Source organism: Enhydra lutris, unplaced genomic scaffold, assembly GCF_002288905.1.
Source record: "Enhydra lutris kenyoni isolate GAN:26980312 unplaced genomic scaffold, ASM228890v2 scaffoldscaffold69, whole genome shotgun sequence".
In the NCBI taxonomy this organism is placed as follows: domain Eukaryota; kingdom Metazoa; phylum Chordata; class Mammalia; order Carnivora; family Mustelidae; genus Enhydra; species Enhydra lutris.
Window position 1 is genome coordinate 2,630,277 of NW_019154153.1, and position 21,685 is coordinate 2,651,961.

Genomic DNA, 21,685 nt, shown 5'->3' on the forward strand with positions numbered 1-21,685 from the left:
GCACAGAACAGAAACTCAGTAACTACTTGGTGAATTGGTGAATGAATGAAGACAAACGAATCTGAATTTTGGTGACAAAGTGGGAAGATGTAGAAGGAGTAAGAAGAATTGAAGAATACGTTGAGGCAAAGAAAGTACTGAACAGATATGGATAATGGTGCAGTATAGATAATTGGAGGCTTATTTTTTTGGACAATGTCTAATGAAATCTAGGATGAAAGGCACAGTAAAATTAATTCTACTAAGTTCTTTAAAAAGGGTGGAGGACACTGGCCCCACTGTGCCATAACTTCTAAATAGAGCAGATGAAACCAAAGTAAGAATTAAGAATTATTTCCTTAATGTGTATGACTTATATGATAGCACTGCTTTAATTTTCTATTGTTTATTGAAAATAAGATATTGTGATTCCTGAAGTAACTTAATTTACTAAATTAACACTGAATTTAGCAGTATATTAAGATTAGGGGGGGGGCGCCTGGGTGGCTCAGTGGGTTAAAGCCTCTGCCTTTGGCTCAGGTCATGATCCCAGGGTCCTGGGATCGAGTCCCGCATCGGGCTCTCTGCTCAGCGGGGAGCCTGCTTCCCCCTCTCTCTCTGCCTGCCTCTCTGCTACTTGTGATCTCTCTCTCTCTCTGTGTCAAATAAATAAATAAAATCCTAAAAAAAAAAAAAAGATTAGGAACTGTAAGGTACTACTGCTATCTTTTACTCCCAACCTTATGAAGAACCAAAATATGAGTAGGAGTCACATGCATAACACTGAAAAAGAAACCAATGAAAACACATTTCTCCAATTCAACTTGGGAGTCATTAGATTTCTTAACTTTTTAAATAGTGTGGCATTTCTCTAATAAGTCAACAATGTCAAAAGTCTGTGAGTGTGAATAAAATCAGCAAATGACACTTGAAATAATTAGTGTTCCACTGGTGAGGAATTTACAAAATGTTTTTACCATCTCTCAAAATATGGCTCACATTCCCATAGGGCAGTTAATGATGCTAGGTGTTTCTATAAAAGCATATGGTTTATAAGAACCCACGGTTAAGACTGACTTGTAGAAGAAATAAATGTACACTGACTGGGCTGTGTTTCTTCATCGGCAATTCCCTTTAAGTTTCCAATAATACTGTGCTGTGGTTACAAATCTTTAGCTGAAGATAAATTGTTTTTAATAAAAATATAATTGACATACAATAACCTTTTGGTTTCAGGTGTACATCCTGGTGATTCAATATCTTTATACATTATTGAATAATGACACAATATGTGACACAGTATGTCTAGTTACCACCTGTCACCATACACATATAAAGTAATTATAATATTATTGACTATATTCCATATGCTGTATATTATAACCCCATGACTAATTTATTTTATAACTGGACATTTGTACCTCTTAATCCCCTTTACCTATTTCCCCCACCCACCAATTCTTCCCTACTCTAATAACCAATAGTTTGTCCTCTGTATCTATGAGTTTGTTTCTGTTCTATTTGATCATTTGCTTTTTTTTTTTTTTGTTTAAATTCCACATATAAGTGAAATCATACAGTATTTGTCTCTCTCTGACTTACTTTGCATAGCATAAATACCCTCTAGGTCCACCCATGTAGTTGCAAATGGCAAGATTTCATTGTTTTTAAAAATTTAAAAAGAGTGCAAACACAACAATGTGAAAGAAATGCTTCCCCCATCCCCTAAGCCATCTCAATTTTTCTTTATCAACCCAGAGGGCTTAGGTAGATAAACCCTATAATAACCCCTAATCATTCCTAAGTGGAGCTTTAAAAATCCCACACCAATAAAATGTGGGTGCACACTTTCAAAGCAAAGCAAATGTCCCCCTGCTGCTATTAATCTCATCATTTGTGTCACCGAGGTTGGAAAGCAGGTTTAAGAAGGGCTAATAATGTTTATCTCACTGCTAATTCCACGTAAATGATTTTTTTTGATAACAAAGCATCAAAACTAAAGACTAAAAATCTGAATTAAAGCACTCAAAACTACTTTTTTTTTTTCAGAAGACTGTTACTTGATTAATGTCTCCTATAATTTGCTTACTTCAGCAACCAAGAATTCATACCAGAATCAAATGAAACAAAAATTAGTAACTGCCTGGGTTCACATAGACTCCATGGCTCTTCTCTACTCCTGTAAGAAAAAAGGATAGAAATAATCTAAGCAACATCACATTTTTTCTTCAGCAGCAGTAACAAGATGTGGCAACCATCATTTTACACTCTTCTGCATCTGGGTCTGAGACCTCCTTATATCTCATTAGAATTTGTGACAAATGAGTAATTCAAGGAAATATAAACAGAGGTGGAAAGACAAGACTTTCCCTTGAATTTCATGCTCTAGTAAATTCTCTTCAGAAAAATAAAAAAGTTATTTTCTGCATTACTAGAAAGTCAAGACGACAGACTAAAGTACACAACAAAAAAACAAAAACCAAAACAAACAAACAAAAAACAGACTAAAGTACAGGCTAGGAAGGCTGTACAAGATACCCAGCATCTGAAAAAAAATTTCCTTCATAGTTGAAACCATTTGGCCATTTCACATGGAGAAAATATTAATTCCTTTTCATGACAGAAAACAGCAATCCCCTCACTAGCATAAAGTCACCAACAGAGACCAGAGCATTTAGGTCTTAAGCCCTTTTTCTAAGATCAAATAAACAATTTGAATAAAACAGCTTCATACTCCTATCTTAAGTTTGCAACAATAAAAGATTACTGACACTTTAATGGAAAATTTTAATCCTTCTCATTTGCACTGCTGGAAAAAAGTCAAACAGCTACCTAGAAGTAAACAGAATGATATTTCATCAATTGCAGATGCTTTTTGTGGAGAAAACATATTATTTCAATATAACCCCTGGAAAAGGCTATAAAAATATACTGGCAAATGAAATGACAGTTCTGTGAAAATAAAAAATTTATCAATATTATACTATTAAAAATAGTAACATCAAAAATCAAAATTTTACTTACCACAAATTTACTATTAGTCAAAGAAGAAATACAAAATGATGAGATTTAATGTCTGGCAACCCAAGGACACCAAGAGAGAACTCACAAACATCACATACATGTGTATACACACACACACACACACACACACACACACACACACACACACAAGATTATTCTGGCCATAATATTGAGCAATAAGGCTCAACATCTGTATACTGTCTTTATAAGCTACCAAAACACTTGTGGGCTAATAAATTACTTCATTCCACTACAGAGGCTTAGAAAGACTATGAACCTCACCTTAAATCACAGCTAGTAAACACAAGAGCTAAAATCTACATCACTTGACTTCTGGTTCACTGCACTTTACACTAGCCCTTATTACCTCTTTACTCATTCATTAGAGAGGGTGGAGATAAGAGGAGGGGACAAATGAGTGCCAAAACAGAGCATGGGCCATGCCACACACAAAAACTATCTGTTGTGTAGGATAAATCCTGCTGTGCATATTTCTCTAGGAAAATATGTTTTATTGAAAACATCCAAGAAGGTGCAGCCAAGGAGAACATAAACTGCATATAAAAATCAGTGGGAAGCCATCTGGCTCTCATGACTTCACCTTCAGCGATATCTTAGATGACTGCCTCTATCGTCAATAATTTGGTTTATCAAACTTCTCAGTAGGAGATAACAGAATAAGGGCCAAACACCCCAAGAACTCATTACAAGCAAACTAAATATCATCTGTTACAGATCTGCCACATAGATTCCAAAAGTGCTTCCCAGTGCAGTAGTGGTTATATAGTTTAGTCAGAAGTATAAAAACATGTCTACTTTGAAAACCAGTATCTATGGAGTCTGGCACTCATCTCTGTGGTTCAATTTTAGGGTGTGCCTATTTCTTTTTTTTTTTTTTTTTTAATTTTCTTTTCCACTGCAGTTAATTTTTCATTTGATTATAACTTTGGAAAACACAGATGTGGTCCTTTTGTTGAATGAAAAGGAAAAATCAAGCCAAAATTTAGAAACATAGATATTTCCTGAACTTCCAGAATAATATAATCATGTACTATTTTATCAAAAGCTTTTCAAGAGCAAAAAACTGTAATAAAAAAGGCATACCCAAATGCACTACTTTCAGAAGTACTGTTACAAACCATTCATGTGTAAAAAGATTATTATTATTTATTTTTTTTTTTTTTTGGTCATACCATCACATGTGGTTATTTTCTGGGAGCTCCAGTTTCCCTTCAGAATTTTTTTACTTGTTGTCTACTGACCCCACCTGGCAAAATTAAAGAGGAAGTTATTATAGTGCTCTAAAGCTTCTGCTAAGTCAACCCTTTTATTATATGTAAGTAGAAGTTTTAAGAGAAAAAAAGAACACAAGATCAGGGCAAAATAATCTAAGGATTCTCAGTTTTATCCTATAATACAGAGGATTAGAGAGAAAACATTGCAGTTAAAAAAGGTCATGCCATTGACTTGTAATAATTTTAGATTTCAAGCCAAGCCCTATTCTCACTTCATACTACATATAAAATCTCCATATTTTTACTGCCCTGTTATTTATAAAGTTTCCTTTCTTCTTTTTCAAGTACACTACACATAACTCCATCAAATGAGTATCTTTCAGGGCTATCAGTATTCTAAATGAAAAAATTCATGTTGCTGCTTTTCATTGTTATTCTTCAAGATGCTTGTTAGTATTTTGGTCTTTTATTGGAAGAGTTTTATTAAAACTCTGAGATCTTCCCTTCGTTGAATACAATAAGGTAATTATATCAATATCGTATCCAGCATAACTGGATGAGTAACATTTCAAACAGTACAAGGTAGTTTAAAATTTCAAGTACAAAGTTACTAAAAGGGGAGAAAGAGAAATGTCTGTTTAAACCATGCAAATTGGATTTGAGACGACAGGTTGTCTGCCATTCCTACTATCAATATTCAGAACATGATTCTACTAAAGGAGACTAAAATTACCAGGAGAAACTGAAGGAGAGTTTTAAAAACACACTGAGAGCTCCATTTTATTCACCATCTGACTTACTCCACATTTGTGAAAGTGGCTACAACATTAATATGAAGTTTCGATTCCTTTTTTTTTTTTTTAAAGATTTTATTTATTTATTTGACAGACAGAGATCACAGGTTGGCAGAGAGGTAGGCAGAGAGAGAGGAGGAAGCAGGCTTCCTGCTGAGCAGAGAGCCCGATACGGGGCTCGATCCCAGGACCCTGAGATCATGACCTGAGCCGAAGGCAGAGGCTTTAACACACTGAGCCACCCAGGCGCCCCTCGATTCCTTTTTTGAGCACTCATCCTCTGAGACATTTGAGTTTTTAGACCTACTGTTATTTGAACATATTTGGGTAGTTCCATTAAGAAGTAGATTGAAATGCAGAATAATATTGGGTTGCCATTGCTATAGACTATATCATTCCTTTAACTTAAAGAGCATTTCATACATCTTTCTAAGATCAAAAGGAGGAGAAGTCTAAACATGGAGATTTCTGCTATGGCAGGGTATAGCCATTTAACTTCTTCTTTCAACAAGCCAGAGATGGCAGAATTCTCTTTGAAGTGGCAGCCCTGTTGGCCTTTGAAGTCCCTTGTCAATTGCAGAATGGCTCTGGTGGGGTTTGTTTTGTAGCCAGCTGTCACCATGAAGGCAGACATGACGTACTTCCAGCAGTCTCACTTCAGGGTCTGTCAAGTGACTGATTTCATAACCAGTCACCATAACAAAGGAGATTCAAACTCACTGACATTAGAGCAAGAGTCTACAATGAAACTTACTAAGTTCCTCTTGACAGAGCTTGATTTAAATACTGAAATGGTTACACAATGGCAAAGAGAAAATGATTGTGAATTTAACTGTCACCATACCAGATTCTTGGAATATTAAAAATGCACTTTCCCCATGTTTACCAATAGAATGTTTGATAATAACATCTTTTTAAAAATGAAATCTTTGAACAAAGTACCTTCAATCTTTGCACTGACCAAAAATGATGACTTCTGCAAAAATCAGTAATCTCTTTTAAATGCAAAGTTCATACTGCTAATTTACAACTGGATTTTCTTCTAAGACACGTAGCTGAGGAACATGTTTGTATTTATAATACTTTGAGACCGCTCAGCTACTCACCTCAAAAACCCCCATCACTACCAACACAGAAATCAATTTAAGGCATAAAAGGATAAATAGTAAAATACATATATATATGTTAAGAAACTTCTATAAACTGTAAATGTAGCCCATTAGAGTATTGTACAAAAGGAAACAATCTTAATATTATAAATCTATATTTAAGGCAGGAGAGATGAGACAAATCTTGAAAAACCTAATGAAATCACCAGAGATGATCATAAGTATTAGTCCCACCAGATGGAAATAAAGTAGAATCAAAAACATTTTCATCCTAATTTGATCACAGTTTACATCTGTTCTGTAGAGTGTTTTGAAATTTTACATGTTTTTATGACGCGGCTTATTGCTACCTCAGAGTTGAAGACTAGATGGTACATAACATCACTTTCTGCTAGCTCCCACTATCTGAAAGATCAGTCACGGTGGGACAGAGTGCTGCATATTCACTGCATGAGACATAGTAAGTCCTCTTACTTTCCACTGTAAGGATAGGTCAGGGATAATGAAGATTTCTAAATTTTATTTTTCCATTGCAGCTACCATGCTTTAATATCAAATACTCTTTACCACAAAAAATAAGCTTTCAAGTAATACTATCTAATTCTTTAAATCTATGATTGTGAAATCTTTTTTGAGTTTTTCCATCAGATGAAAAAGTACTTCATCAAATCCCATGGAGAGGAATTCCAAGGAGGAAAACAATTCAAAACATTTTTGTAATAATTCAACATATTTTATGTTTTAATAATTCAAAATATTTTTTGATAACTAATGTAAGAGTCATAAAATTGCAATTAAACTTCACATTGTTTAGTAAATAAAGTGATGCTTCTGTTACCAGGAGTGCAGTCAGGAGGTCAGAATAAAATTTTATTCATTCACTCATTATTAATTCATTCACTCAACAAATATTCACTGAATGCCACTATGTACCAGACATGATGGCAGTAGTTACTAAAGATACAACAATAAACAAGACCCAACACCTGTCCTCAAGGAGTTTTCATGCTAATAGAGAAAGTGGAGATAATCTCTTACAGTGACAGAGAGTAAGTAATAATAACACAGTGTTGTCAAACAAATAGTACAGAGTGCTGCTGAAAAACATAGGAGAGACATGTAACTCAGACTTGGGGGGTAAAAGAAGGTTTTATGGAAGGAGAAGTAGGATTTATCCAGACAAGAGGATGGAATAAAGATGAAGATACTGCTTCGTTCAGAGGAAACAAATGCAAACCTGTCTTCATTCTTCTGAAAACAGACCCTATGAGCCCCGATGTTCTTTCTCTCTCCAGGAAACACTAATATATTTAAGAATTTAAGTGATTAAATACCATTAATTATTTATCACAATGATCAGCAGTTAATAGGTAATCAATAATTGTCAGTATCTCAAGCCTTGTAATTATATTAAGAGTAAGATGCTATATACGTGCAGTGTGTCACATTTTCTAGTAATAATAAAGAGGTACTTTCTTAATTTATGTGCATTTGAGAGTAACTGGAATACGTTTCTATTTTAGCTCACAGCGCACCTTTGAGCTAAAGGCATATACCCAAGTCCCTAGTTGACAACACCTTCATGAGAAAGAGGGCACAGGTATCTCAAATACCACCTCCCTCTTCCTGATCTTCCACATGCAAAATATCAGCACATCGCATTGCATCTATCTCCAAATAAATCTCTCCACCTCCATTGCTAACACCCTACTCTGTTCCTGGATTACACAGTATCTTCCTAACAGGTACTCTGCCTAGTGTCCTTGTTCATTTATTTTTTTCTTACTTATCCCTGATTTATTTTTCATATAACTGCCGGAATAATCTTTTTAAAACATGAAATGGTGGGGCACCTGGGTGGCTCAATGGGTTAAGGCCTCTGCCTTCAGCTTGAGTCATAATCCTAGGGTCCTGGGATTGAGCCTCGAGTCCGGCTCTCTGCTCAGCAGGGAGCCTGCTTCCTCCTCTCTCTCTGCCTGCCTCTCTGCCTACTTGTGATCTCTGTCTGTCAAATAAATAAATAACTAAAAAAATTTTTAAAGAAACATGAAATGGATTTTTATCATTCTTCTTAAAGTGAGTTAAAGGCTAGCCATTATAATTAAGGTAAAATCTAAAATCACTGACATGACCATCCTACATAATCTGGTTCCTCCCTACCTCTCCAGTCTCATGTCATTACCATCTGTTCTTTCATTCCTTTATTCACTCACTAACTCACCTACCTATCCACCCAGCCACCAACTCACTTCTACTCAGCATTCTCCATTAACTGGTGATTTCCTTTTAGTTCTATAGCATAACTATACCATGCGCTTCCCATTATTAGGGTGTCCACACAGATGGTTTCCATGAAGTAAATTTCCTGACATTCTAAATCTCACCAGTTCCTATTTACTTTTGATGTGTCAATTTAAGTATCAGTGTCTTAGGGATGTGTTCCCTGACCATTCATTCTAAATAAGTTCCCCTTGTTATACTCTTTTTATAATTCTGTATTTTCATTTATTTGCCTGTATCACAATCTTAAAGAGTATGTTTATGTATACAAACATGTGATTAATCTTCCTAACATATAAACACCAGGAGGAAAGGGACCATATTTGTTTTGTTCACTAGTGTATTCCATTTCTCAGCATACAGTAAACTCTCAATAAGCATTATTGGAATGAATAACAGAGTAATGGAGTAAATGGTTATCTATGAAGCCATTAAAATCTTAACACTAAGGTGGCATATTCTCTCTATGGACAGACACTGCTTTCTTGTTTCTATAACTTTTATATTCCTTTTTCCTATACTAATTCCATCATGCACGCTATAAATTGAAATGTCTACTACTGTATAAACATGGGGTAATACACACACACAGACACAGACACAGACACAGACACACACACACACACACACACATTATGGTATCTCTTGAAAGTGTCCTAGTCTTTTACTAACCTAGTCTTTCACCATTATTTCTTAAAGGAATAATTACTTTGGGTGCCTGGGTGGCTCAGTAGGTTAAGCCTCTGCCTTCGGCTCAGGTCATGGTCTTGGGGTCCTGGGATCGAGCCCCACATTGGGTTCTCTGCTTTGGCAGGGTGCCTGCTTCTCCCCCTCTCTCTGCCTACTTGTAATCTCTCTCTCTCTGTCAAATAAAAAAATAAAATAAAATCTTAAAAAAAAAAAAAGGAATAATTACTTTTGACAAATATGTTTTAAGACCACAGATGTTTTTCCAAAAACAAAACAAAAAAAAAGGATCAACAACATCAGGAAAGTGCTTGTCCTTATATAGCAGTACTAACAACTCTGTCAGGCTCAGGAGGAAAAACTAAATGGCAGTTGCTAAGTACGTATGTGTCTATATAAGTATCCATCCAACCAACACACTGTCTAGTACAGCAGCCACTAGCCAGATGTGGCCATTTAAATTAAAATTAAATAGAATTTAAAATTAAATAGATTGAAAATTTGGTTCTTCAGGGGTTCTAGCCACATTTTAAGTGTTCATCAGCTGCCATACTGAACAGAAGAGATATAAAACATATCCACTGGGTCAAAGTTCTATTGAAGAATGCTGCTATAAGGACTACAGAGGCTTTGGTCACAAATAAGTACTTGTGAAGAAAAATGTGTATTCCTAGAATTCACTTTATGTGAAAAGAAAAAAGTAACTTCTATTTGGAACTCAAATTCTCTTAATACCGAATGGTATTTGGATACCATCATACCTGGGCACTAGGAGGGTGCACTGCAACTGAAATAATGTTTTTGAGTATTTTCAGTATGCAGGAAATGTGTGTGTTTGAGTATTTTTTTTTTTTTTGAGTATTTTCAGTATGCAGTAAATGCGCATCTGAGTGTTTGGTAAGAGGAAAAAGTCACGAATATTCAAACAGATATTTCCAATTTAAGATTATGAGGATCAAACACAACATTTTTTTAATCTTAAATTTCCTCTATCTTCCAACTTCTACGAATAAAATCAAAGCATAATGTTCTCAAATTCTCATTTTGTTTTAAATTGTGCTAAAGAGGGCGCCTGGGTGGCTCAGTGGATTAAATCCTCTGCCTTCAGCTCAGGTCATGATTTCAGGGTCCTGGGATCGAGCCCCACATCCAGCTCTCTGCTAGGCGGGGATCCTGCTTCCTCATCTCTCTGCCTGCCTCTCCGCCTACTTGTGATCTCTGTCTGTCAAATAAATAAATAAATAAAATCTTTAAAAAATAAATAAAAATAAATAATTAAATGAATAAATAAATAAATTGTGCTAAAGAAAGTATTCTTCTTTCCCTCCCTACTTTCCTTCCTGAAGGAAATCATAGAATAATACATAACTCTGTAAAACTGAAGGATAGCATTAGGATTGGATTTCACAGCACACATTTGTAACCATTTACTAAAGCTACTAAAACTATTTTTATGAGGGGAACCTAAAAGAATATTGGAAAATAATGGACAGAACTAAGATCCTGCATTGACCTAAGACAGACTCTCAGAGAAGGAATAACTAAATGATAAGAACGATACCCATTTGACTAACCTATTAGCTGGCTGTGGTATTTCCAGCCGATGCAGATACTATACATTCTAGGCTACGAAGTGGCAGGGGACAGGATTTCCTCAAGTCCCAAGGACTAAAACTTGATATATGCAAATGAAAACTTCTAAGAAACTTTCTAAAAAACTTTCTAAAAAACTTCTAAGAAAAAGCTGGTTATCACCAGTACTGAAGACACTAAGATGGGGTCTGTAGATACTAAGTTTCTCTGGGACTGTTTGCTGATGAGAGCAACCTCTTTCCTTGGTGCTATCAAGAGCCACAGTAGTAACAAGAGAAGCCTATGTAGCTACTTAACCTTAGCTACTAAGGTTTAGTGGGTGCTCACTATATGCCAACTCTGTTATAAGTGTATATATACATATATGTATATATAGATAAATACACACACACACACACACACACACACACACACACACACACACACATATATAACCTCTCCTTGGTGTGGCAGTTACAGTAAGTATTTTTGACAGCTCAGGGAATCGACACAGAAATAATTTGTCTGTAGTTATAATTTTTAAGTGATTAAACCATAATTCCAATCAAGGATTCTAACCCAGAACCCACTTTCTTAGCCACTATGTAATATAGCTTCCCTAAACCTCTGGAGTAGCTTTCTGAACCAGAGTTTACAATCTCTGTACCTAACCTATCACTTCAGCCTTTCTCGGACTTGCTTCTCCTAACTCGCACCATGACTAATTTCAGATTTGTAGGATAAGAGTGTTTGCTCACATGAGATGAAAAGACCTGTGGAAAAATTGGTTTAAGGCAAGGAATCAAGGGTTCTGGATTTGGATGGTTTCAGGTTGAGATGTCAATGAAATAGCTGAAAAAAGGTACAAAGTAGACATGAAGTAGACAATAGTTTATTTCAGAAGAGAAAACTAGGTTGGATGTGGTAATAATTCTACTACTAATAATAACTACTAATAATAATAATAACTACTACTAATAATAACTATCATTATTTTTTTAAGCAAAATTTCTTGGTTCTTAGCCTCAAACAAGTTTTTCCCTCAGGATTTCTCATCTCAGAAAATGGAACCAACATCTACCCAGTTGTCTAGCCAGTAACTGGAAAATCATCTTTGTATTCTCCTTCAGCCTTACCATACATGGAATTCACCAAGTCTTTTTAGCTCTACTTCCAAAAGACATTCTAAATCCATCCACTTGTCTCCGTTCCCACTGCCACTATGCAATTTACCCACCTACATCCTAATTTACAGTTTCTTGCCTAGACCAGAAGCCTACATGACTTTGTTTGTATGCCTCCTAAAATAGTTTACGTAACTGTAATTTTAACCTGATAATCTATTTTTAACTCATAAGTTTAAAGAATTGCAAAGAATGTGATTTCTTAGGTATTTTAGAATGTTTTCAAAAATAAAGTGTCATTCTTTTTTTAAAAAGAAAGTATCTAATTAAATATAAATACTATGGTAACTTTAATATCTACTTTTATCTATTTAAAAACTGTAAAGACAAACTGTTCTTAAGTGATTAAACATTTTACATGTTCCTTTTTCTCTTTGACCTGGTGTTTCTGTTCCATTTCTTCCTAAAATTTTATAATGATGTAATTTATTTTATGCTAGACTGTCTGTACAGATCCTCTCTCATACTTTTCTGCATCAAAGATATGTACATAAATTTAAATTTCATATTTACATTTCCTATTATCATAACTCTATTAAAAAATTCTTTCAAATTGATTGATTATAACTACTAATAACATATGATCAATCAAAACTTATATATGTGGTATTTTGAAAGAATACATATTAAATGTGAAAAGTAAAATTTTACTAAAAATGTGTCATATCATTAAACATATTTATTGTAATGAAATTAATGGAATTTTTATTTTATTAGTTTAGATATTCCTTGATGAACAGTATTCATTCAGGGTTCAGCAGCAATTCTATTGTATGCTTCTTTTTCATAGGACTAAGAAACCTTTATATAAATAAATAGATAGGAATGGAAGGAAATGTTTTATAGAAGTATGTCCCAATATTTTGCACTCCTTCAGAATTATATGCCCCAAATCACATAGTAGCCTATTATTAAAAATTATTTATAATAATCTATCAGCTGACAACTTAATTAGGTTATCCAATTCTATTGAAAACAAAGAATTATAAACAATCTGACTTTTCTGATCCATCTTCTTAACGCCAATATTTGCAGTTATCTGTTTGTAACTGCTCCAGAGGGTTTTTTTTTTCCCCCTCCCTAGAGGAATATAAAACACTAAGATTCAGGAAAGATGTGCCTATTGTAAAGTGAGGGATGCATACTATGAAAAGGGAAGTAAAAAGAATCTGCTCATCTTAGGTGCCCCCTAAGGCAGATCAATTTGAAGGAAAAGGATGTTTAGGAGCTGGGCACCTGTGCCCATGCATCCTTTAGAAAATGTTCGTGCCATCTCCAGGTATATGTGTACCTCAGTTAGAAGAACTCTGGCCTAGGCTACTCTAGTAACTCATCTGATCTTCTTGCTTCATTCTTAGCCTTGTGGAATCCATTTTCCAACTAGTAGCCAGACAGTCTTTTAAAAACATAATCAGCGGATGTCATGCATTGATTAAACCTCTTTAATGGCTTCTACCATTCTTAAAAAAATGCCACATCGGGGGGGCGCCTGGGTGGCTCAGTGCGTTAAGCCGCTGCCTTCGGCTCAGGTCATGATCTCAGGGTCCTGGGATCGAGTCCCGCATCGGGCTCTCTGCTTGGCAGGGAGCCTGCTTCCCTCCCTCTCTCTGCCTGCCTCTCTGTCTACTTGTGATCTCTCTCTGTCAAATAAATAAATAAAAAATCTTAAAAAAAAAAAATGCCACATCGGGGCACCTGGGTTGCTCAGTGGGTTAAAGCCTCTGCCTTTGGCTCAGGTCATGATCCCAGGGTTCTGGGATGGAGCCCCACATCGGGCTCTCTGCTCAGCAGAGAGCCTGCTTCCTCCTCTCTCTCTGCCTGCATCTCTGCCTACCTGTGATCTCTGTAAAAAAAATAAAAATAAAAAAAAAAAATAAAAAAAAAAAAGCCACCTCCTGGCCACCCCTTACCTAAGGCCCTGCATGCCTTGCGGTGCTCCCACCCCCCCAAGTCATACCAGTCGTCCTCACACATGTCCAGTTCTTTCTACCTTACTGCCGTCACAAACACTGATTCCTCCCCATTCTTCACATGGCACGCTTCTCACGCTTCAAGACCCAGGTTAAATGTTACTTTATCAGAGGACCCTCTCTGAGCACTCAATGAAAAATAAGTTCTAACCTCTCCAAATTCCACCAAATTACAGAAAACCTGTTCCTATTTTTTACAGTACTTTGTGGTAACTTGTGATTAAATGGTTTTTTTGTTGGATTAGTGTCTGTGTCCCTCTACAGACTATAAGTTCTCTTAGGGGAGAGACCACAGCTGCTTTCTACACCATGATATATTACCCCAGACTACCACAGCACCCCTGGATGCTCAATAATGATCTGTTGAATGAACGAATGAATGAATGAGGAAGCAAACTCATGATAAAATATTGTTATGTACTTAAAATGCTTCAATAGTTCTCCACTTCCTTGATCATAAAATTAAATGCTGGAGCACAACATCTGACTAAACATGCTTCAGCATGATCAGACTGTATCACTTCCCCCTCCTTCCCACAGATTGTGGCATACATATTTATCCTGAACTATAGCTACTAACTGCTATTTAAAGATTCCCGATGCTTCCAGCTTTCACATATACTGATCCCTCTCTATGGACTATGGTCAATATCCTTCCACCTCCATTTTGCTTAGTTCTTTCTTCTTAAGACTCAGCCCATGCATTAGTCACTTCCTCCAGGAAGCCTTCTATGCACCTCTCCGATCAGGATTATATGCCTGCTCCTCCTCTTCTACTGTTAATGCTCTCTATTCAGATCACTACCATGACACTTATCAAACTGAACCATAATTATAGGTTCATTCTTCAGTCTTTCCGAATATACAATGAACTTCTTGAGGCAGAGACTGTTTTTATTACCTTTCTATTTCCAGTGCCTAGTGTAATATCTGCAAAACTACAAGGTAGTCAATAAATGTTTGCAGAAAAGAATAGCATTCATTAGTAAGAGGATCATTATTTTATTTTCTGAGCATTACTGCCATTTAATTAAAAAAATGAGAAATATAGCTTACTACAAATGTTCAGACCAGTACAGGACTATGATTATATGGCCAAAGAATAAACTGTCAACTCTGGGAACAGCTAAAAGTAAGAAGGCCATGGGAAGTACTGGAGAGTACAACTATAGTTTTATTAGCACACATCATCTTCTACAGGCTACCCAGTTACTAGTGATGCTTCAGTAGTGGTAACTTGTTCTGTTTGAGAAAGTATTTGGGTACCATGGTGATAAATGCTATAAAACTGATGGGATAGATTCGCAGCCAATAGAGAATTTAATGAATCTTTAGAAAGGAAAAAAGATGGGACACTTGGTGGTTGCCAGTTGCAGTCTGGACCCCACGCACTCTTGCACCTTGCTCCATTTCCTCCACGACTGTGTCTAACAAACCAGACATGGCTGAGGATAAGAAATTTGATAAGGTGAAACTGAAGAAGATAGAAACACAAGAAAAAAATCCACTGCCTTCAAAAGTAACAACGGAACCGAGAAGCAAACAAGCGAATCATAATGAAGCATGTGCCACCAATATGCACCATACATGCCATTAGCACTGCCTTCTTATTTTACTTCTTTTTAGCTATTTAACTTTGTAAGACGCAAAGAGGCTGGATCAAATTTAAGTGACTCTACTGCCCATTTTCACAATAAAGAATCAAGAACTACTGGCAGTGAAGGCCAAGGGAAGGAAAAGAAGTTGAACACTGAAAGAAGCAGCTGGGTATTCTGTGAGATTCAGAGTAAAAAACCAAGTGGGTCCAACATGTCCTGTTAGGCTGTAATACGCCGTTTAATCAGAGTGCCATTTTTGTTGTTGTTCAAGTGATTTTAATTATTGGAATGCACAATATTTAATATACAAATATGTGGGGGGGAATTTTGAGGATATAACCCTAAAAAGTGCTCATTGTTCTATAACTACTTGCAAATCATAGGTAAAACCTTATGATCTTCTAGGTCAAAATTTATATTTAACATTCAAGCCAAATATCATCAAAAATGGCAATTTAAAAAAATGAGTAACATTATTAAAAATGAGCTTTTAAAAATAAAAGTTAGAATTCATGTGCAAATTTCAGTTATACTAAGAGAATATATCTTTATCACTGCTCAAAACATTAAGAAGTACTCTTCAGGAACAGATAGAAATCCAGCTTACTGAGCCACAAGAAAATACCATATTACTTGAGAGGCATTTTTTAAAACTTTAGTTAGCAATATAGTTGGCAAAAGGCTTCTTCAAAAAATAAACTTACTCTTAGTGAAGATATTTAAAACATTCTTTTCAAGTAAAAAAAAAAAAAGCATTTCAAAAATTTAAGTTTTTTTTTTTAATTTAATTTTATTATTTTGTTAGTCACCATACAGTACATCATTAGTTTTTGATGTAGTGTTCCATGATTCATGTTTGCGGATAACGCCCAGTACTCCACGCACGTACTGCATTTAAATTTAAGTTGATAGCAGCACTGCTGAACTAAAGATGCTGCTCCCTACCTCCTCAGAATCCTGAGACTTTAGAAAACAGATTTTACTCTAGTCTCATTTTAAGAAAATGGACTCTCACGTTCAACAAAACACAAAACCTGCTAAAACTTGAGCGGAGGTAAGTTTCAGAAGAAGAAAATCCATGTAGAAAAGCACAAAGCTAAAGTAAACAGAGCCCTTGGGATTCCCCTCATGGGATTATTCACTTTCATCTCTCCATTTGACAACACAGGTTATAGGACATCTTCCTTCATGGGATCATTACACAATTTCTCATTTGGGGCATGGGCTCAATATGAAGCAGCATGTAATACTGGGAATAAAGAAACTATAAGGGGATCCTATAAGAAGAAATTTTTTCCTTTTTGAGTTTTCCCCTCTCAAACTTTAAAAGGCTCTGTATTTTATTTTAGTGAAAAGAGATTATTCCCAAACAATTTTGCTTTGCTCTTCAAGAAATCAAGAGATATAGATATCCTCCTTCTATCAGAGGGAGTTATTTCTTCTCAGAGGCTAAATTTAGATAAGAGATAGATAATTTCTGAACCTGAATAGATAATAAGAATAATGTCCCCAGCCAAAAAAGGCTTTATCCATTTAAGATATTTCAAAATGAGTATCTGTAGAGTACCTTGGTATATACAATTAATACGTATCAGTAAAATTAACAGTGGAGTTAGAGGACGGAAAAAGATAAAAATAAGAACAGAAGATGACAGCAGGAGGGGACAGTGGATGAAGGTTACACGGCCTCAGAAATACAAACATGAAAACAGCTTCTTCATACCTTAAACCACTTAGAGCCTAAATGACTGGTCTCATGCAATATTTCACTCAACACCTTCAGAAAGGCAGTGAGTAGCAGAATGGTGGAAAAAGATAAACAGGAAAGAGAGAAAGAAAAAGCATGCAATTAAAAGCCACTTTGGAAGACAGTTTCACAGTTCCTTACAAAGCTAACTATAGTCTTATCATAAAATCCAGCAATTCCCAGGTATTTACCTAAATGAGTTGATAATTTATGTCCATACAAAAACCTACACATAAATGTTCATAGAAGCTTTATCCATAATTGCCAAACATTGGGAGTAATCAAGATGTTCTTCAACAGGTGAAGGAACAAAGTGTGGCATGTCTATACAATGGAAAATTATTCAGAAGTAAAACAAAAGGAGTTATCAGGCCACAAAAAGACCTGGAAGAACCTTAAGTGCAAGGCTAAATGGAAAAATCATTCAGAAAAGGCTACATACTGTTATTCCACCTATATGACATTCTAGAAAAGGAAAAACTATGGAGACAGGAAAAAGATCAAGGATTGGGGAGATGGAGGAAGGACAAACAAGAGGAGCACAGAGGATCTTTGGGGCAATAAAACTATTCTGCGTGATACTGTTAACAGTGAATACATGACATCAGACATTTGGCAAAACCCACAAGACTGTATGAGATGAAGAGCGGACCAAAATTTAAGCTATGGACCAGTTAATAATGTATCAATATTGGCTCATCAATATTAATAAATCTATCACACCAATGCTAGATGTTAACAACAGGGAAAACTGAGGATATGCTTTCTTTAGTGCTAAATATAGAAAGAAAGACAAACTGGTAGTTTTTAGCCAAACTGAAGAAAAATGGAACTTTTCACAGTCTTTCAGTGCACTGTTCCTACATAAATGCCTTGTCCACTTCTAATTTGAATATTTCCTGATACACAGTGAAATAGAGCTTGGGTAGTGGAGAGCTTCAGAGAGGGGATGGTGACAGTCATTGATCCAGGGTGAAGAGGGATTTTCTTTTATCTTGATTTACCTTTTTTATATTCTTACCTTTATTTTCAAAATGTCCCCATTTTTTTCTTTCTTTAAAGATTTTTTTCTGCTTCGGGATTGTTATTTAGTGACAGGTCATACATATCATGTAGAAATGTTGGCCATTGATGATAATACATCATGTCATTATGGCATATAAATTGCTAGTATGTGTTTTTTAATTTTAAAATGTCTTCTTTTGTGAACTAGTTATAATTTATTTTTTGGGGGGTTGATTTTTATATATTTATGCGTTTATGTAATACTTAAAACAGACTTACTTTAGATCAGTTTTTTTTGTTTTGTTTTATAGTTTACAGAAAAGTTGAGCAGAAAGTACATGGAATTCCCATGTTTTCCCTCTTCCACCTCAGTTTACCCCTACTTCCTTGCTGTGCAACTACCTTAGCTCACAAGACCACAGTGGTCTCATCATGGGGGTTCCCCAAAAGATTCAGGTTACCCTCTCATTGAATTTTTTACCTTTTTAGCACATACAGTTCTCCAACAAAGAAATGGAAAGGAAACAATAACAAAAAATTACACATCATGATTCTCTAAGGGACATTCAAAACCTCCAATCACACTCACACTGGGAATTGAGATTAGAGCCTTCTCTTGTTAGAACCATTTCTTCCATTCACATTTCCCAATTTTACTTATCCTTCCTAACAAAAAGTCAAAAGCAAGTGTACAGGGATCTAAAAGACATAAAAACTATATAAAGCAAACACCACACACAGCAGCAGCAGAAGTCTTTAGCAAGTCACTTCAGGGCTGAGGCATGCTGCTCTGGGGCTCCCAAGTCCCATGATAACTATGTCCTTCATACTTGCTAGTAACCTTGTCAATATCTTGTGATAACTTTAACTGCTCTTTTGAACAAGGCAGGGTATAAAATAAACTCTTATTTAAATTTAACATTTTAACTCAAAAATGTTTGTGTTTTCCCATTCAATTTAAAATCAGGATTGTGACCAGTCTCACAACAGACAAATTCCATTCCGTCTCACCAGATACAAGAGCATATACCATACCCATATATGTGAAATAAGCCCCAATTTATTAATGCATTGACTCTTAACATGAGTCATTCTCACGCAACCTTATTTCAATTCTTTTTTAGGTTTAAATACTTACACCTGATGAAGTGCTTTTGAAACCCTCTGAACATATGTACAGCTTACCTACACTATACTGGTTGGGTTTTACCTTGTGTTTAACCAGCAGCATTGCCAGTAACTGTATGAAATTGCAGACCTGTTTTTCAGCACTGGTCCTGGCTGACTCCTCTTGTGCCAGCACCATTTCTCGCTCTGCAGTTATCTGTACACTTTCTCTTAGTGCTTCTTCCAGCTCTTCAATCCTGTCATCCTTCTTACGGAGACTGTCCTGGAAAACGATGGAAGACTAGGTGAAGTAGACTAATTAGTTAACCCAAGGAGAGACTATTTATCAAGAAAGGACTATTTGCTTATTAAATATCCTTCCCTCCAGAAGTAAATCCAAGCCAGAAAGATATCTTCACAGAGCAAAGAACAAGGGAAGAAAAGAAGTATAACAGGAGGTTGAAGTATATTATTAAGAGCAAAAGGTCAAGTTAGTTAAGCAAGAGAAATTAGTGATGGATTTGTTCTCTGTAACAGAGAGAATAAAACTGTGTTAAGCAGCATAGGCAGCAAGGGCTTGATTACTTAAAAACACAAAGCTGTTTCTGAATTACTTTCTAAACTGGGCTTTAAGCCAGCTTTGATGAAGCCTAAGTAATAAGACTTAATATCAAAACATTCTCTCCCTACAAAGTTCAGCCTTGATGAAAAAGTTAAATAGCATGATTTTTCAGATTATATTCTTCACACAGACAACTGTCAGCAAACCAATTTAGAAAAAAAAATAAATGAAAAAGAAAGTAGTTTCCTAATGATTTCAAGACATCAAAGGTTTCTCTTAATCTCATGGAGAAAACTAAAAATGGTCACTGGATATAAGTGATCAGGCTGAGGATGAGTAATTTAGTTAGCCAATCAATTCCCACTAACCTTGATATTCTAAATAAGTTTAAAAATTAACTCCTGGGAAGGCAAATATGGATTCCTAAAAGAAAGGCAAAATCCTACAGATTTTGAACATGTAAGAACATGTAAGAAAGGAAAGATCTTAAAATAAGAAGGGTAAATGAAGCAGAGTTCAAGCAGTATTAAGAATTAGATGCATCAGGTTATTATTAAGCATTTCCTCTTGAAATTTTTCTAGAACCGAAAGATTAAAAAGAAAGCGCTTTTACTAATACAATTAAATTAAAAACAAAAGGACAAGAGTCGCTGAAACACTCTCCAACTTTCAGAATATTCATATCAGTAAAAGATATCAAAGGATTTTGTCATTCATCTATGCAACTCTCATTTAATTAGACTGTAGTTCACTTTTTAAGTGTAAGACACAGAAAGTCCTTTCTAACAATCTTGTCTTCAGAAATCCAGAACTGGAAATCTGTCAAAGGTAAATCAGACTTTTCTCCTAGCACTGAAAGAATATCTTGCTATTTAACATCTTTCATAATAAAAAGTTGATAAATCTTTTGTTCTCATTTTTCTCAACTAAAAAAAATGAGATTAAAAAAATATTCACATTTCAGTAATGTATGTCACATTCATTTGTTTTTAAGTGTTCATTTTTCTAGGAGAAAATGTTATAAAATAACCTGATTTAGCCTTATAAGTAAGGTTCTCTTATAAGGGCAGTTTAGCTATACCAAAAAATGTTTTTTCTTGAAATCTTAATGCTTCCGGGTGGCCTGCCGTGAGCAGCAAAGTGCAGCTTCCAAAACAGCTGAAGTTACTGTGGAACATTTCTAAAACAATGCCAAGCAGAGAGGGACAATAGAAACAAAGTCCAACATAGTTCCTTTTGATTCAAAGAATATGAAATGCAACAGAAGGATTATGTGGAAAGAGACAGATGCAATTGTCAGTGAATTCAGTCCTCTCAAAAATTCCAATGAATAACTTTATTTGTAGTAACATGGGATTCTGAATTACAGATTGCTGTAAGCAAAAAGAAACACAAATGCTTCCTATTATCAAGTGGTTCTGAATAACACAATATTATTATGTTTTTGTCCAGTCTGCGATATTCTGTACTCTTAACACTGTCTTTGAGAGATCTCCTGAAAGGCTTCTGTTATTCTAAACTAAACTGAGGCTGAAAAACTTATCCCAGATAGCTTCCCAGAACCTATTTCAAACAAACAGGATTATCTGCTTTTCTGCACTGGCTGAAAAATAGCTTTGTGGCTTTATCAGTAAAACTTTTTTAGAGAGAGGATACTTAGTAATTTGTCATAATCCAGATAATCAGTTTTCATACTGAAAGTTTCATCAAAACCAGTACAAAAATCAGAGTCTATCCGATGAGCTCTGTGTGCAAGGCCATTTATTTAAGAAAACTTTCTGGACTTAATGGTAAAGATGGCTCAAAATCCGTGTCCATAATAAGGACAAAGA

General features: G+C 35.4%; 1 protein-coding gene across 2 annotated transcripts in view; it reads right to left on the reverse strand.

Moving 5' to 3' along the window:
• Positions 1-21,685, reverse strand: part of LOC111159681 (ELKS/RAB6-interacting/CAST family member 1) — a 510,890-nt gene that overhangs the window by 280,859 nt on the left and 208,346 nt on the right. Inside the window, exon 13 of one of the 2 annotated variants that reach the window (XM_022522253.1) lies at positions 19,443-19,574. The exons of the other annotated variant lie outside the window; for it this stretch is intronic. Coding sequence (XP_022377961.1) covers positions 19,443-19,574 — 132 coding nt within the window. The remainder of the gene's footprint in view (positions 1-19,442; positions 19,575-21,685) is intronic. 2 annotated transcript variants of the gene reach the window in all.